The following is a 19,158-nucleotide window of genomic DNA, read 5'->3' on the forward strand; positions in this document are numbered from 1 at the left end:
AGAGAGCAAGCGAGTGAGCATGGAGCTGTTGCTTTGTTGTCTCAGGGCTGCTCCATCGCCTCGCCTTTTCCTTCCTTTCTCTTGCAATCTGATCATTCGCTTCCTGCCTTCCATGGGACGCTTTTCTCCCACTGGTATGCGCCCCATTCATTGCTGGAATCAATCAAACAGAACAGCTTCATCCAGCCTCACTGGGCAGGGTCTTTGCTTTGGCGATCTGTGCCCAGTGTTCAGGAAGAAAGGGCATTGGCAGGGCAGCGGCCATCCTTGCGGTGACCAGAAGGCTGCAGCAGATCAAGCAGCAGGGGATCAACAGGCCAAACAGGGCAGTCCAAGGAGACCCCTTCCTCCTTTGGATTCACCAGAGTGCAAAGATGTCCGCTTTATGGGTGAGACTTTGTCCAAAAACTTCTGACAAGTTTTGGTTGGGAGGGAATGTGTTTGTGTTGGCTTTCTGGAAGAGCTGCTTGATCTTGGGTTTTGGGCGTGTCTCACATGTCCTCAGATGTGGAAAGCTCCCTTTCCTTTCCTATGAAACTGCATTTTAAATTACACCATGTAACATTTTTTTTAAAATGTGCCTGGTTTGAATGTGTTATTTCCTATTTAATTGTGTGGTCCTTACTTTGAAAGCCATTGTTCTACTCCAGAAACTTCGTTTTTGTGAGTGCCACAAACTAGGTTGAATTACTTGAGACTTAATGAGATATTCATTGAAAAACTATAGCAAAATGTGCTACAGCTGGATATCCCTCCCACAAAGACAAAGTTTTTGCAGTTTAATAAACTTTGACAATGTTTTTATGATAGACCCAATTAGAAAATGACATTTATAACCTAAGAACTATTATTATTATTATTATTATTATTATTATTATTATTATTATTATTATTTTGTTGTTCATTCGTTCAGTCGTTTCCGACTCTTCGTGACCTCATGGACCAGCCCATGCCAGAGCTCCCTGTCAGCCGTCACCACCCCCAGCTCCTTCAAGGTCAATCCAGTCACTTCAAGGATGCCATCCATCCATCTTGCCCTTGGTCGGCCCCTCTTCCTTTTTCCTTCCATTTTCCCCAGCATCATTGTCTTCTCTAAGCTTTCCTTTCTTCTCATGATGTGCCCAAAGTACTTCATCTTGGCCTCTACTATTCTTCCCTCCAATGAGCAGTCGGGCTTTATTTCCTGAAGTATGGACTGATTGGATCTTCTCACTGTCCAGGGCACTCTCAAAAATTTCCTCCATCACCACAATTCAATAGCATCTCTCTTCCTTCGCTCAGCTTTCCTTATTATTATTATTATTATTATTATTATTATGTTTATTATGTTTATTTATACCCTATTTTTTCCACTCCACATGGAGACTCAAAAATCATGTTACATAGTGTTACATATCTTTACTTGGCACTACTTTCCATGCTCATGTCAGGTATTCCTGAAGGCCACTGAGCTCAAAAACCCTGTGATTATTCAAAACAATTAGACAGCTATTTTCCTTTTTGTTGTTGTTTATTCATTCAGTTGTTTCTGACTCTTTGTGATCTCCTGGACCAGGTCACACCAGAGCTCCCTGTCGGCCGTGGCCACCCCCAGATCCTTCAAAGTCAAGCCGGTCAGTTCAAGGATAATATCCACCCACCTTGCCCTTAGTCGGCCCCTCTTCCTTTTTCCTTCCAATTTCCCCAGCATCATTGTCTTCTCCAAACTTTCGTGTATTCTCATGATGTGATGAAAGTACTTCATCTTGGCCTCTAATATCCTTCCCTCTAATGAGCAGTCAGGCTTTCTTTCCTCGAGTGTGGACTGGTTGGATCTTCTTGCTGTCCAAGGCACTCTCAGAATTTTCCTCCAGACCACAGTTCAATAGCATCTCTCTTCTTTGCTCAGCCTTCCCTATGGTCCAGCTCTCACATCCATAAGTTACTTCGGGGAATACCATTGCTTTAACTATGCAGATATTTGTTACCAGTGTGATGTCTCTACTCTTCACTATTTTATCAAGAATGGTCATTGCTCTCTTCCCAAGAAGGAAACATCTTCTGATTTCCTCGCTGCAGACTGCATCTGCAGTCATTTTCTTACCTAGAAATACCAAGTCTGTCACTGTCTCCACCTTTTCTCCCTCTATTTGCAGTTATCAGTCTGGTTGCCATCTTGGTTTTTTTTATGTTTAACTGCAACCCAGCTTTTACGTTTTCTTCTTTCACCTTGGGTAGAAGGCTCCTCAGCTCCTCCTCGCTTTCAGACATCAAAGTGGTATCATCTGCATATCTATGCTAGTTTCCTTACATATTACAAAAAAGTAAAAGCGTATAAAAAAAAGGAAGGACATCTCCCATTCTCTTATTGTCACAACGTTCTATGGTGCACGGTTTTTGTTCCTGGGTTAGTAAGGTAAAGATTTTCCCTGACATTAAGTCCAGTCTGGTCCGACTCTGGGGGTTGGTGCTCATCTCCATTTCTAAGCCGAAAAGCCGGCGTTGTCCATAGACACCTCCAAAGTCATGTGGTCAGCATGACTACATGGAGGGCTGTTACCTTCCCACCAGAGCAGTACCTATTGATTTACTCACATTTGTATGTTTTTGAACTACAATGCCTTTTTATAATTGGATCTATCATAAAAACATGGGGAAAATTTATTAAACTGGGACATCTTGCAGCACATTTTGCTCTAGTTTTTCAATGAACACCTCAGGGTTATAGTTTGCGGCAGCCAAAAAAAACCCCCCAAAGTTTCTGGAGTATAACAACTACTTTCAAAGCAAGGCTGTATAATTAAACAAGAAATAAGACTTTTAACTCTGAAACAGTTTTTTTTTTCAAATTTTGTTACATGGTGTAATTTAACACAATTAGCTATTTTCATTACATATTACACAAATGACACAGTTTCAGAAAAAGGAACCACTTCTCCTATTCCCTGTTTTGCCCTGATATCATCCTATGGCACATTATCTTGGGCTTGGGAAAAGATGCCAAAGGGAGCTGGACTTTGGCTTCATTTTGCTGACTGTAGAGGTATTGCTTTTATCATGGTTAATAATATATTGGTTTTATTATACCAGACGTGGAGGCATTGGTTTCTTAGCAAAGGTAATAATATTGTTTTCACCTTGTATGTACCAAATGGTGCTTGAATTGTTCCGGCTGTGTTAGTGAGCGAACTGTGCCAAAAGTAAGGCTGTGCATCGTCCCCGGTTGTGTTTGCACTCTCTCTGTAGGAAGCTAACCTAGAAATAGTGCTGACAGGGAAGGGAGTTAACTTCTGTGGGGAAAAGCCACCCCATCAGCAGGTTTACAGATGGCAGACCACACTTTTATACCCAGCCCTGCTGAGGCAATGTTTTCACTGACACAAAGCAATTAGGGAAATAGAACGAAAATTGTGTGAAAAACAGTGGCACATGGGGGAGGGCTTTCTCAGGAGTTGCAAAGCGTAACTTTGGCAGCATGGGCCCTGCCCTTCCTCCCTTTCTCTCTCTCTTTCAATGTGGTGGATGGTTAGCTCTTTGCCCTCTGCGCTCTTCACAATGAGGGCTTATCTTTAAAATGGGCTAAGCATGAGCAAAATCTTGGCCTCTGTTACTCTGCAATGTGTGGTGTTCAGGAAGGCGAATCTATAGATATTTCATCTCTCTTTTTGAGGTTTACCGACAATGTCAAAGACACACCTTTCTTTGCCATAATCAAAATAATGCGTAGTTCATGTTTTATCAGTCCACAAACTTGTCTTGCCAGAGAAAGAAAACATGCCATGCAGATGATCATTAAAGAACAAGTAGTTTACTCTTTGTAATGCAGAGCAACATATATACAATCATGTGAACAGTTGAATTGACTCATACAATGTTCTTTTTGAGAGGTTCAAATGGTCTTTAGGTGTCAATCTGGAAAGTCTTCCAGCAGATCATGAAGCAAGAACTGTCTCTAAGCTCCTGTATAGCTAATAGCCCAAATATGTAACTGTTTCCAAAACTCCCAGGCTCAGCTAGCTCTCTGGTAGTGGCCTAACCAATTGGCTTTGTGCTTTGCATTTTTAGATAACACACTCACCAACTAATCTTTTACATGTTCTTAACACTTTGAAAAGCCTCTTATCAGAAATCTAAACATTTATTTATTTATTTACGATATTTATAGCCTGCTTTTCTCAGCTATACAGCGACTCAAGGCGGGTTACAGATTGGCACAATTTGATGTCAGGCATTCATAAAAGTGCCATTCAAAACAATCAACATTACAATATAAAACATAAAAACGATTAAAGCATATAGTCATCAGTGTCATCCTGTTAAAAAACGTTATCCAGTGACATTGTCTGGCCATTCCGTGTTCATCATTCATAGTTCTGTGTTATCTATTCCACTGCATTCTCAAAAGCTTGCTCAAAGAGCCAGGTCTTTACTTTTTTCAGAAAGTCAGGAGAGAGGGGGCTGATCTAATATCCCTGGGGGGAGAGTTCCATAGCCAGGGAGCCACCACTGAGAAGGCCCTGTCCTTCGTCTCTGCCAATCGCACTTGCGAGGCAGGCGGGACTGAGAGCAGGGCCTCCCCAGACATTCTTACACTCCTAGATGGTTCATAGAGGAGATACGTTTGGACAGGTAAGCTGGGCCGGAATTGTTTAGTTCAAATTTTGGACAATGAGTATCCCAGATGGCTTTTGAACTTGTGGGGGGTTGTATCAGCTCAGCACAAGTGGAAACATCATCCCAAGAATCACAAGAGGGCAGTGCTGCACACAATGAGGAATTACAGATAACACTCTTAATATGATTTTTGTGCCTGGCCTATGAATGTAATTCCCTAATTGGTTCTATCACAAAAAAAAAAAAACATGGAAAAGTTTACTAAAGTGCAAATACGTTGCTTTTACAGGAGGGATATCCTGCAGCACATTTTGCTCTAGTTTTTCAATGAATAGATTTTGGTCAATGATGGGCCAAAGCTAACACAATGAAATTCAACAGGGACAAATGCAAGATACTCCACTTAGGCAGAAAAAATGAAATGCAAAGATACAGAATCGGGGACGATACCTGGCTTGACAGCAGTAAGTATAGAAAAGATATTGGGAGTCCTCATGGGGAGAAAGGGGAACATGAGCCAACAATATCATGCGGTGGCAAAAAAAGTCCAATGGGATTTTGGCCTGCATTATGAGGAGTCTAGTGCCTAGATCCAGGAAAGTCCCACTCCCCCTCTATCCTGCCTTGGTCAGACCATATCTGGAATCCCACTGTGTCCAATTCTGGGCACCACAATTGAAGGGAGACGTTGACTCTAAGCTGGAATGTGTCCAGAGGAGGGCAACTCAAAGGATGAAGTGTCTAGAGAACAAGCCCTATGAGGAGCGGCTTAAAGAGCTGAGCGTGTTTAGCCAGCAGAAGAGAAGGCTGAGAGGAGGCATGATGAGGGCCATGGATCAAGATGTGAGGGGAAGTCATTGGGAGGAGGGAGGAGGCTTGTTTTCTGCTGCCCTGGAGACTAGGATGCAAGGGAGCAATGGCTTCAAACTACAGGAAATGAGATTCCACCTGAACATGAGGAGGAACTTCCTAATGGTGAGAGAGAACTGTTCAGCAATGGAACTCTCTGCCCTGGAGTGTGGTGGTGGTGGTGGGGGGGCTTCTTTGGAGTCTTTTAAATAGAAGCTGGATGGTCATCTGTCAGGGATGCTTTGAATGTGAATTTCTTGCTTCTTGGCAGGGGGGTTGGACTGGATGGCCCACGAGGTTTTCCAACTCTATGATTCTACGATTCTATGAATATCTCAATCGATTCAACTTAGTTTGTGGCAGCCACTAATTGGTTCTATCATTAAAAACATAAGGAAACTATTCAACTGTGAAAATTTTGTTTTTGGGGGAAGGCCACTCTGCAGCAGCACATTTGGGACTAATTTTCCCATAAATATCTCAACCAATTCAGCCTAGTTTGTGGTAGCCACAAAAACAAAGTTCTGGAGTAAAACAATTCCTTTCAAAGTAAGGACCGCATAATTAAACAGGAATAACACTTCCAAACTAGGAACAGAGTGCAATTAAATAAAGCCAACAATTAAACTCAAGCGAACTACAGATTTATTTTATATCCCAGCTTCTCCCTTCTCTAAGACCCAAAGTGTGATTTCTTTTGCCTCTTTAGTCTCCAGACATTTGTTCAATCGCAGAGGCCGAGTGTGTTCTTCAAGAGCTTATGAGAGCCACCACTAAGTGTTCATGTCACTCTTGCTCTTTGGGGACCAGTTTGGCTCCTCACTTTTCTGGGAGGCCTCGGTTTCCAGACCGTAAGGATGCTTTCCTTTGGAATCTCACCTTCCAAATAACCACAGCTTTTCTAACTCTGGCGCAGACGCACGCTGGGTTTTCCATCCTGTGTCCAAGGCAGGCTTTTGGGCTGGTGGGGGGGAGATGTTTTGACCCCCAAAGGAGCATACCTTGGATGGTTGTCGTCATGTGTCACCCTGCAGGTTGGGTTGCAGGGCATCATGCGCTGCCTTATTTGTATCTGTTCAGTCAAGCGCATCCAGCGAGGAAACAAACGCGGCAAGAGACGGGAAGGCTGTCTGGTATGCTCCTGATGCTCCCAAATCCACAAATAGCCTTCTGGGGGAGGCCCGGGGCCCCAGCGGAGCTACTTTTAAAAGGATAAATATCACGTCTGTAACCTATAATTTTAGGTCACCCAAGGCATGGCCGGGATTCCTAGCGCTGAGGCTTTTCGGTGCAGGTATAAATTTAGATGCATTATTTTCAGATTGCGTCGTCCCAGTTGGGACATTGGAAGGAGACCTTCATGCAGGGCTGCAGAGAAAGGGCATGAAATAGACCTACCGCGAATGGTTAACTGGCAGAGTCCTCAAAACATTGGACTGTTTGGCTAATCTTCGCATTTTGGAGTTCAATGTGGTAATGCTTTAATGCAACAAACCTATACTGGAACTTAGGATTGTGTATGGCTGGGAGTCGAATAGATGCAGAGTTATTGCAGAGCCATGTTGGCCCATGATGTATGAAACTGCAAATCTATATTAATAAAAATGTAATGTTCGTTTGTGAGATTAACAGAACTCAAAAACCGCTGGGGAATTGACACCAAATTTGGACACAAGACACTTAACAACCCAATGTATGTCCTTCATTCATAAAAACACTGAAAAACACAACAGAAGGGACTTAAAAAGCCCCAAAAAGCTAAATGACAATACAGAAAAAAGGAAGAAAGAGGGAGGGAAGGGGAGAAAAGAAAGAGGGAGGGAAAGAAAGAAAGAAGAAAGGGAGAAGGAAGCATGGAAGCAAAGAGAGAAGGAAGGAAAGAGGTAGAGAAGGAAGAAAGGAAAGAGGAGGGAAAGAAAAAAGGGGAAGGAAGGAAAGTTAGAGAAGGAAAGAAAAAAGGGAAAGAAGGAAGGAAAGAGGGAGTGAAGGAAGGGGGTAATGTAGAGAAAGGGAGGGAAGGAAAGAAGAGAAGGAAGAAAAGAGACAGAAGAGAAAGAAAAAGGGGGAGGGAAGGAAAGAGGTATAGGAGGAAGGAGAAGGAAAGATGGGAAGGAAGGAAGGAAAGAGGGAGGGAAGAAAGGAGGGAACAAAGGAGAGAAAGAGGGAAGGTTGGCCACAGCAAAGCGTGGCGGGTACAGCTAGTCTATATAAATAAAAAATGTAATGTTTGTTTGTGGGATTAACAGAACTCAAAAACCACTGGATGAACTGACACCAAATGTGGACACAAGACACCTAACAACCCAATGTATGTCCTTCATGAAAAAGAATTGATTTTGTCATTTGGGAGTTATAGTTGCTGAGATTTATCGTTCACCTACAATCAAATAGCATTCTGAACCCCACCAACAATGGAATTGAACCAAACTTGGCACACAGTTCTCCCATGACCAACAGAAAATACTGGAAGGGTTTGGTGGGCAGTGTCCTTTGGTTTTGGAGTTGTAGTTCACCTACATCCAGAGAGCACTGTGGACTCAAACAATGATGGATCTGGACCAAACTCTACACGAATACTCAATATGCCCAAATGTGAACACTGGTGGAGTTTGGGGAAAATAGAATCTTGACATTTGGAAGTTGTAGTTGCTGGGATTTATAGTTCACCTACAATCACGGAGCATTCTTAATCCCACCAACGATAGAATTGGGTCAAACCTTTCACACAGAACCCTCATGTGGGCCACAGCAACGCGTGGCAGGGGACAGCTAGTTCAACATAAGTTTGTGGCAATATCTGATGGGAAAATGATACTGTACTAGAGATTTTTGGGGCACCTAGCCTCAGCATTAGCAAACAACAATGGCCACGGAGAAACATCAGCTAGGGCAGTAGTTCTCGAGCTTCCTAATGCCACAACCCCTTATACAGTTCATGTTGTGTTCACCCCCAACCATAACATTTTTGTTGCTACTTCATAACTCTAATTTTGCTGCTGTTCTGAATCGTAATGTAAATAAATATCTGATATGCAGAATGTATTTTCAGTCACTGGACCAAATTTGGCACAAAAACCTGATATACCCCAAATTTGAATACTGGTGGGGTTGGGAGAAGGATTGATTTTGTCATTTGGGAGTTGTAGTTGCTGGGATTTATAGTTCACCTACAATCAAAGAGCACTCTGAACTCCACCGACGATGGAATTGAGCCAAACTTGGCACAGAGAACTCCCCTGACCAAGGGTTTGGTGGGCGTTGACTGTGAGTTTTGGAGTTGTAGTTCACCTACATCCAGAGAGCACTGTGGATGGATCTGGAGCAAACTTGGCACAAATCCTCAATATGCCCAAATGTGAACAATAATTAAGTTTGGGGAAGATAGACCTTGACATTTGGGAGTTGTAGTTGCTGGGATTTATAGTTGACCTACAATCAAAGAGCATTCTGAACCCCCAATGATAGAAATGGGCCAAATTCTCACACAGAACCCCTGTAACCAACCAAAACCACTGTGTTTTCTGATAGTCTTTGGAAGAAGCCAAAACCAATGGCAAACTATCTGTCCACACAACTCTTGGGCTGTCCAGTGAAGTATTTGGCACATGGGAACCAGTTCTTTGCCATTATTCCCTATGTCAGCATCCAGAGCTCCTGGGGTTCCCGTTGCAAGCGCATGACCTGATCACCTGCCCGTCTGTGCACCCCACCCTTCATTATTCAGGACACGAGACTATGTGATTCCCATGTATCCTGCCAGACTCACAGATTGGTATTTCTGAAATGCAAGCGATATCCAGGAACGAGGAACCCGCGAGGCCTTAATTTGCACGAGGCTCAGGCAGGATCCGGCAAAGCCAGGAGGCACACAACAACAATGCGTGATACACCTGCCCAGACAAACCAGCAGAGCCAGACCAGAGGAAGTGAGGGTAAAGACAAGAAAAGGACTCCCCCAATTCCTCAAGAAGGGAACCCTTTGACTTTTGCCGCTACAATTAGAAGCAAAGTTTGACTATTTTTATTATGTAGTAGGGCTGTGCAATTTTTTCGTTGGTCTTTGTATGTCAGATTAGTTAAATTCGTACTTATGACGTTATCACATATCCCTTGGTGGTGCAGCGGTTAAACCACTGAACTTGCTGACCAATAGGTACCACTACTGCAGGAAGGTAACGGTGCTCCATGCAGTCATGCTGGCCACATGACCTTGGAGGCGTCTATGGACAACGCCGGCTCTTTGGCTTAGAAATAGAGATGAGCACCAACCCCCAGAATTGGACATGACTAGATTTAATGTCAGGGGAAATCTTTACCTTTAGTTATGTTGTGATAGCCGACATGCGGCAAAAACTTAAGAATCAAAACTTACCCAATCCTTTTTTTAATTTTGTAACTCTTGGAAGCCTCCTACAGTCAGTTTCATTTTCAACCCAAGGAAGCAAAGCAATGCCAAAAAGGCTGCCATTCTTCTTTAATTAATGAGGGCCATGGATCAAGATGTGAGGGGAAGCGATAGGGAGGAGGGAGCAGGCTTGCTTTCTGCTGCCCTGGAGACTAGGACGCAATGGAACAATGGCTTCAAACTACAGGAAAGGAACGAGATTCCACCTGAACATAAGGAAGAACTTCCTAACTATTAGAGCTATTCAGCAGTGGAACTCTCTGCCTCGGAGTGTGGCGGAGGCTTCATCTTTGGAGGCTTTGAAATAGAGGCTGGATGGCCATCTCACAGGGGTGCTTTGAATGTGATTTTCCTGTTTCTTGGCAGGAGGTTGGACTGGATGGCCCATGAGATCCCTTCCAACTCTATGATAGAACCAATTAGGAAATATATTTCTAATTCAGGAACAATAATCGTGTGATAGCCAATATTCCAGAAGACAGAATTCAAAATGATCTTAACAGATTAGAGAGATGGCCAAAACGAACAAAATGAAGTTCAACAGGGACAAATGCAAGATACTCCACTTAGGCAGAAAAAATGAAATGCGAAGATAGAATGGGGGACAATGCCTGGCTCGAGAGCAGTACGTATGAAAAAGATACTGGAGTCCTCGTGGACAACAGGTTAAACATGAGCCAACAATGTGATGAGGTGGCAAAAAAAGCCATTGGGATTTTGGCCTGCATCAATAGGAGCATAGTGTCTAGATCTAGGGAAGTAATGCTACCCCTCTATTCGGCCAAGGCCATACCTGGAATATGGTGTCCAATTCTGGGCACCACAATTGAAGAGCGATATTGACAAGCTGGAATGTGTCCAGAGGAGGGCGACTCAAATGATAAGGGTCTGGAGAACAAGCCCTATGAGGAGTGGCATGTTTAGCCTGCAGAAGAAAAGGCTGAGAGGAGACATGATAGCCATGTATAAATATGTAAGAGGAAGCCACAGGGAGGAGGGAGCAAGCTTGTTTACTGCTTCCATGGAGATTAGGACATGGAACAATGGCTTCAAACTACAAGAAAGGAGATTCCATCTGAACATGAGGAAGAACTTTCTGACTGTGAGAGCTGTTCAGCAGTGGAACTCTCTGCCCCGGAGTGTGGTGGAGGCTCCCTCTTTGGGGGCTTTTAAACAGAAGCTGGATGGCCATCTGTCAGGGGTGATTTGAATGCAATTTTCCTGCTTATTGGCCAAATGGGTTTGGACTGGATGGCCCATGCGGTCTCTTCCAACTCTATGATTCTGGGCCCTTCCACACAGCCATATAACCCAGAAATACAAGGCAGAAAATCCCACAATATCTGCTTTGAAGTGGGTTATCTGAGTCCACATTGGCATTTAATAATATATAATATTACTTTATTTATATTCCGCGCTATCTCCCCAGGGGGACTCAGGGCAGTTTACAACAGAAGTAATAGAGGAAGAAACATTTAATACCAAAGCAAACAAACAACAAATCAACTGGAGCTTCCGTGGCCTGCTGAAGGTTGATGATGATGAGGCCTTCTTGGGCCCAGCCTGCTGAAGGGCAATGACAAGGCCCTCGAAGGCCCAGCTTGGTGGAGGACAATGACGAGGCTCTCCTGGACCTGGCCTGGTGGAGGCCGATAATGAGTTCTCTTGGAACCGGCTTGATGAAGGGCAATGATGAGGCCCTCCAGGGCCTGGCCTAGTGGTGGCCAATGATGAGAGGCCTTCTTGGGCCCAGCCTACTGAAGGGCAATGATGAGGCCCTCCAGGTCCCAGCCTGGTGGAGGGCAATATGTGCTGTCGCACGCTGGGCCTGTGCATAAGACTGTAGGCAGGACATAAATTCTGTGTGCCCAACGGGACGCCAGGGCTGCCTCAGATTAAAGGCCTTTGGATTTCCTTAAACAGTCTTTAGATTGCTTAAAGGTTCAACAAAGTTCTTTATTAATGAAAATAAACACGTACTTTAAGGCTTTCTTAACAGTCTATTGGCTCTCTCTCAATCTTGTCCACAGGGAACAGGCACTATCTTCATAACAGTAACTAATGAGGAAAACCTTAACTTCTAATCTGGGCAGTCTGTCTTTACCTCTGTTGGCGTGGAGCCCCTGCACCTGGTACCAACTGCTTCTGGCTTCCGCGAGTGACCTTATCAAGCAGAGCTTTGTAGACTTCCAGGGGAAAAGGAGTTCAGGTGTCAGGGATGGCTGACTGAAGTCCCTCCGCAAAGGAGCTGTAAGGCTGTATGATCCTCGGCCAAGCTGTGGGCTGTATAACCCCTGCCAAGCTGTGGAAGATGAAGCTTTCTACAGGAGCTCTTGGTATTATGTCCTGCATGAAAAGCTTCTCTGTGTGGACTGAACTCAAACTGGCTTCTATTCCCTCCAAAACCCAAAAAGAGGGCAGGACCAGGGAACCTAACTATAATTGACAGGTGGCTTTCCCTATGATTGCAGCCAAAAGAAGCCACCTATCTGCAGAGGCCCTGAAACTTGGGACTACAACAAACATTAAATGCAAAGCAAACAAAATTGGAGCTCCTGGTACAGTTGTTGTTCATTCGTTCAGTCGTCTCCGACTCTTCGTGACCTCATGGACCAGCCCACGCTAGAGCTCCCTGTCGGCCGTCAACACCCCCAGCTCCTTCAAGGTCAGTCCAGTCACTTCAAGGATGCCATCCATCCATCTCGCCCTTGGTGGGCCCCTCTTCCTTTTGCCTTCCACTTTCCCCAGCATCATTGTCTTCTCTAGGCTTTGCTGTTTCCTCATGATGTGGCCAAAGTACTTCAACTTTGTCTCTAGTCTCCTTCCCTCCAGTGAGCAGCCGGGCTTTATTTCCTGGAGGATGGACTGGTTGGATCTTCTCGCAGTCCAAGGCACTCTCAGAACTTTCCTCCAACACCACAGGTCAAAAGCATCTCTCTTCCTTCGCTCAGCCTTCCCTAAGGTCCAGCTCTCACATCCGTAGGTGACTACAGGGAAGACCATGGCTTTGACTAGGCAATGGATCTTTGTTGCCAGTCTGATGTCTCTACTCTTTACTATTTTATCGAGAGTGGACATTGCTCTCCTCCCAAGAAGGAAGCGTCTCCTGGTTTCCTGGCCACAGTCTGCATCTGCAGTCATCTTTGCACCTAGAAATACAGTCTGTCACGGCCTCCACATTTTCTCCCTCTATTTTCCAGTTGTCAAGCATCGATCTTCCTTCGCTCAGCCTTCCCTAAGGTCCAGCTCTCACATCCGTAGGTTACTACAGGGAATACCATGGCTTTGACTAGGCAATGGATCTTTGTTGCCAGTGTGATGTCTCTACTCTTTACTGTTTTATCGAGATATATTGTACCTGCACACAATATATTCTGATTCAAAGCAGCTAATGTGGGATTTTATTCAGCTGTGTAGATGGAGTCACAGTGTTATACACCAGATCTGAACTGGAGGGATTCTGGGCTTTGGAATCCATTCATTCTCCAATAGGACACTCCATTGAGAGACACCACCTTGAGGCCGCTTTGAAGAAGACTGCCCTCAGCAGTGGCGTGCGCGCCCTTTTAAAGCCTCGGCATGATCCAGCCCCGCCCACGGGGGCGTGGCCCACCCGTCCGCCCCGCCCCCTTTCGCTCATTGGAGGAATCCTTAGGGGGAGGAAGTCCCGCCCTCCGGGTGGGAAGAAACGCGGCGATTGTCTGCGGCGTGTTCGGTCGGGCGCCTCCCATTGGCGAGGGGGCGTGGCCGAGGCCTAGCGAGGCGGAGGGGGCGGAGGGGGCGCGGCCGCGTCGCTCGCTCGCTCGCAGTGGCGGCTCGGGCTGCTCGGCGGCCGCCATGAAGAGCCTCAAGTCCCGGCTGAGGAAGCAAGAAGGGCCGGGCGGAGGAAGCGTAGGCGCAGGAGGGGTGAGTCGAGGGCCTCGGGATCCCTGGGCCTCGGTTGGGGCTGTTTTGGCCAGCCTGGGCGGTGTGCCTGGGCTTTCCTGTCACGGTTTGTCTCGAGAAGGCGTTGCCATGGCCTCCCTCTGAGGCTGAGAGAATGTGACGCCCTCAATGCGTTTCCATGGCTTCCTTCCTGAGAGTTCTCCTTATTAGTTATGCTTATTGATACCCTGATTTTATTTATTTATTTTATTTATTTACTGTGCTTATAGACCGCTGTTCTCAGCCCAGGGGCGACTCACAGCGGTGTACAACGTGTAAAAAATAAGGTGCTATTTACAAAACATAAATCTAACAACAACTAGCAATATCAAAAACATCATCGTCAATAACGTCAACAATCTCAATATCAATAATACAATTACAACAAAGTCATTCGCGTCGTCTCATCGTTGAACCACAATCCAATATCGTTTTCCGTTGTTCCGATTCCTATCGTCATTGTCAATTATTGCACCACTTGTTCGAACGCCTTCTCGAACAGCCACGTCTTTAGTCTCTTGTGGAATGTCATAAGGGAGGGCGCCAGTCTGATGTCCACGGGAAGGGTGTTCCACAGTCGAGGAGCCACCACCGAGAAGGCCCTGTCTCTTGTCCCCGCCAGGCGTGCCTGTGAGGCAGGCGGGATTGAGAGCAGGGCCTCCCCGGACGATCTCAAAGTCCTCGTGGACTCGTAGGCCGAGATGCGGTCAGACAGGTATTTTGGGCCGGAACCGTTTAGGGCTTTATAGGCCAATGCCAGCACCTTGAATTGAGCCCGGTAGCAAATCGGCAGCCAGTGGAGCTGGTACAACAAGGGCGTTGTATGCTCCCTGCGTCCCGCTCCTGTTAGTAACATGGCTACCGCACGCTGGACCAGCTGAAGCTTCCGGGCCGTCTTCAAGGGCAACCCCACGTAGAGAGCGTTGCAGTAGTCTAGGCGGGATGTGACCAGAGCGTGTACTACCTCCACAAGGAGGCTCAAAGCTGCTATGTATCTATTATTAGTATTAGAATGTCTTATCATAATAGTGATATTAATATTAATATATTATTATTATTAGTATTATTATTTGGATCTCACTTTTTCTCTCCACAAGGAGACTCAAAGTGACTTTGTATTCCTTATTAGTATTAGAATGTATTATTATCATTCCAGTGATATTGTTCTTAATGTATTATTATAATTATTTGTACCCAGCTTTTTCTCTCCCCAAGGAAACTCAAAGCATGTATCAGTTATTAGTATTAGAATGTATTATTGTCACTAGTGATATTGTTCTTAATGTATTATTATTATTGTTATTATTGTTATTATTATTATTATCATTCTAGTGATATTGTTCTTAATGTATTATTATTGTTATTATTATTATGTATTATTATCATTCTAGTAATATTGTTCTTAATATATTATAGTTATTATTATTATTATGTATTATTATCATTCTAGTGATATTGTTCTTAATGTATTATTATAGTTATTTGTACCCCGCTTTTTCTCTCCCCAAGAAAACTCAAAGTGGCTATGTATCTATTATTAGTATTAGAATGTATTATTATCACTCTAGTGATATTGTTATTAATGTATTACTATTATTATTATTATTATTATTATTATTTGTACCCCACTTTTTCTCTCCACAAGGAGTCACGAAGTGACTTTGTATCGCTTATTAGTATTAGAATGTATTATCATTCTAGTGATATTATTCTTAATGTATTATTATTGTTTGTACCCCACTTTTTCACTCCACAAGGAGACTCAAAGCAGCTATGCATCCATTATTATTATTAGTATTAGAATGTATTATTATCATTCTAATAATATTGTTATTAATGTATTATTGTTATTATTATTATTTGTACCCTGCTTTTTCACTCCACAAGGAGACTCAAAGCGGCTATGCATCTATTATTAGTATTAGAATGTATTATCATTCTAGTGATATTGTTATTAATTTATTATTATTATTATTATTAGTAGTAGTAGTAGTAGTAATAGTACTCATCTTTTTCACTCCACAAGGAGACTCAAAGCGGTTATGTATTATTTGTATTAGAATGTATTATCGTTCTAGTGATATTGTTATTAATGTATTATTATTATTTGTACCCTGCTTTTTCTCTCCACAAGGAGACTCAAAAGTAGCTATGTATCTATTATTATTATTAGAATGTGTTATCGTCATTCTAGTAATATTATTAATGTATTATTATTATTTGTACCTCACTTTTTCTTTCCACAAGGAGGTCCAAAGCGGCTATGTATCTATTATTAGTATTAGAATGTGTTATTATCATTCTAGTGATATTATTAATGCATTATTATTATTATTATTACTATTATTTTACCCCGCTTTTTCTTTCCATAAGGAGGTTTAAAGCGGCTATACATCTATTATTAGTATTAGAATGTGTTATTATCATTCTGGTGATATTATGAATACATTATTATTATTTTACCCCGCTTTTTCTTTCCATAAGGAGACTCAAAGTGGCTATGTATCTATTAGTATTAGAATGTATTATTATCTATCTAGTGATACTGTTTATGTATTATTATTATTATTATTATTATTATTATTATTATTAATCCCTCCTCTTTTCTCTCCACAAGGAGACTCAAAGTAGCTTTGTATCCCTTATTAATATTAGAATGTTTTATCATTCTAGTGATATTATTATTATTAATATATTATTATTATTACTATTATTTAAACTATCACAGAAAAGACCTAAGAGAAACACAAGCATCCTTCTGGAAAGATAACACTATGTAACAAAATTTGAAAAAAAAATGTTTCTGGTTTGAAAGTGTTATTTCCTGTTTAATTGTGCGGTCCTTACTTTGACAGTAGTTGATCTACTCCAAAAATTTCAAGTAAATTGAATATTATATATATAATATGAAATATTTATTGTTGTTTCCTGAGTAGCAGGAACCCTGGAGACAGTCAGAGTCTGACAGTCAGAGTCTGGGCTGAAGTCAAAGCCTGGTGAAAACAGCAATAGTCACGGAAAGCTTGGAAAGGTCCAGCAGCTATTTTGTGTGATAGTTGCCTAGGAAAGGAAGGACTTTTTGCCTTGTGGGCAGTTTTGCTCTCTAGGCAGCTGGTTTATCTGAAAAAGTGGTGAGGTTGGCAGCCGGTAGGCTGTTAGGAATTGTGGGAATTGAAGTCCATACATCTGGAGGGCTGAAGTTTGCCCATTCCTGCTTTAGATGCTCTAAAAGTGTAAAAAAGTGGTCTTCTGCATATCGAAAAACCAGTCTTCTTATTTAGTAGCACTGAGTGATGGAGCTTTGATGAAGTGGGTTGAACTTTGATAAGGTTAGATGAGGTTAGAGACCTAGCTTCAAGACTAAAGTGACCCTTGGGATTGTAACTCTGGGAGATGTTTCTAAGCTTTGGTTAAGGCTTATCTTACATTGTTGATGTGTGTATGTGGGTGCATGATTGGCTATATATCATTCTTGCCACTGAGACAAGACTCTGGGAAGCTTTGCAGTTAAGTTTGTTGTTTGCTGTCAAGTTGGCTTCATCTTATGGCTGGCCTCTGAAAAAGAGATTTCCCAAGAGCATCAATGAAATATTCTCCAAGAGCTATGGCTTCCTTGATGGAGCCTACTTATCTCTGATGAGGTCTTCTTATTTTTTTTCTCCTACCTTTGCTTTTACTGTTACTGTTGTTGTTTATGTTGTATGCCTTCCAGTAGTTCCCAACTTATTCCTGACCTATTTCAGAGTTTTCAGGGAGGGTTGACTCTCTTTGAAGTTGGGAGAGTCCGATTTTCCTTTGAGTGCTCAGACTGACATTCAAACCACTGCACTGCATTCTTCAAATCAATTCTTGGCTTATAGGAACCCTGGTATGGGGTTTTCTTGGCAAGATATCTTTCAGAATGGGCTTGACACCATTGCCTTTGAAGGCTGAGAGAGGACAGCTTGCTCAAAATGACCCACTGGACTTGCATGACTGAGCAGTGCTCTCTTATTGCCATTTCCCTCAAGATGTGTCCAAAATACAATAGCAAAGCTGCTCAGGAAAACTGTTGTTGCACTATGCAACAGAATTTGAAAACTTTTCTGTTCCTGGTTTGAAAGTGCTATTTCCTGTTTTATTGTTCAGACTTTGAAAATAGTTGTTATCAAAGAGTCATTTTTGTGGCTGCCACAAACTATGTTGAATTGGTTGAGACTCGAAGAGATACTCATTGGAAAACTATAGCGAAATATGCTGCAGGTTGTCCCTCCCACAAAGACAAAGTTTGTGCAGTTTAATAAAACGGTTTCCATGTTTTTTATGATAGAACCAATTAGGAAATGACATAACCAAGGAACAAAAATCATATTACATAGTGTTGCTGTTGCTGTTGTTGTTGTTAATATGCTACTTTTTCTCCCTTAACAGAGAGAAATGGTCAGGAGCGCAGGCCTGTCCCATTTCTCCTTCCTTCCCTATCACCCTGCCATTGTGTAGTAAAGGCAGGTTGAATTAGAATGCAACTAGAGCAAGATGATCCAAATTTGCAAAGTTTGCTATCTTGCATTCATGTGAAGGGCGAAGCTTCCACTTCTTTTGGGCCGAAGATGTGTGTAGCCTGTCCCTCGTTCACCTGGGTTGTGTAACAGCCCCATCCAGTTGTTCCACCCGTATTTTCCCATGTTTGGGTGCACCTGTCTTGGTGACACTCCTGTTTCCACTCTTGTTGCTTATCTGGTGATTTTTCTCAGCACCTGGAGCACTTTGCGGTTGGGCTTGGTATCGTTGCCTGCAACCAAAATTCCCCTCTTTTCTTGGGGTTCCTGTTTGCTTGACTTTCAGGCGAGGGTGCCATGCATCATTGGAGCTGACTCTTGTCACTTTGCAGCTTCGCAGCCTGAGGAGGGGTTGTCCTGCAAGTCAGGATCCAACTTCCATTTCTTCTCCTTGTTGCAAAAACACAGCAAGCAGAGTGTTTCCCACATTAACAGAGGCTACATGGAAATGCATATTGGTATGGTGACAGCCTCACTTTGTCTCCTGGTTCGAACATTTTCTTTCCTGCATTATTTGACCCTCACAAGAGAGTGGAGTCATTTTTTAGTCCTCAGTCCGTGTTCGCTCTGGTAAAGCCATAAGTATCCATTTAGCTGTCCGCTCTCTGCCTCGCTCTGGGGCTGTGAGAAGAGCAGGTGACTTCGGAAAGGCTTTTGTCTGTGCTTCTAGCCCTATATCCCTGTTTTTCTTGTCAGTCAAGCAAAACCCTGTCCTCCCTGTCACCTGCTCTGCTGGTCGGTGGGATAATTGATGGAAAAATGGGGCAGGGAAGAGGAAGAGGAATTGGGACTTTACTGGCTAAGGGCCTGATGGGAATACTCATCTTAACAGCTTTTGGGTAGGTCCAG

General features: G+C 43.2%; 1 protein-coding gene across 2 annotated transcripts in view; it reads left to right on the forward strand.

The window, feature by feature from the left end:
• Positions 1 to 359: 359 nt before the first annotated feature.
• Positions 360 to 19,158, forward strand: part of UACA (uveal autoantigen with coiled-coil domains and ankyrin repeats) — a 64,006-nt gene continuing 45,207 nt past the window's right edge. Inside the window, exon 1 of one of the 2 annotated variants that reach the window (XM_060755406.2) lies at positions 360 to 389. In XM_060755406.2, coding sequence (XP_060611389.2) covers positions 375 to 389 — 15 coding nt within the window. In that variant the 5' untranslated portion in view covers positions 360 to 374. Of the gene's footprint in view, positions 390 to 13,528; positions 13,754 to 19,158 lie in introns of those variants that run through there. The other variant, XM_060755404.2, reaches the window with a different exon arrangement.

This window comes from Anolis sagrei, chromosome 9 (assembly GCF_037176765.1).
Source record: "Anolis sagrei isolate rAnoSag1 chromosome 9, rAnoSag1.mat, whole genome shotgun sequence".
Taxonomy (NCBI): Eukaryota; Metazoa; Chordata; class Lepidosauria; order Squamata; family Dactyloidae; genus Anolis; species Anolis sagrei.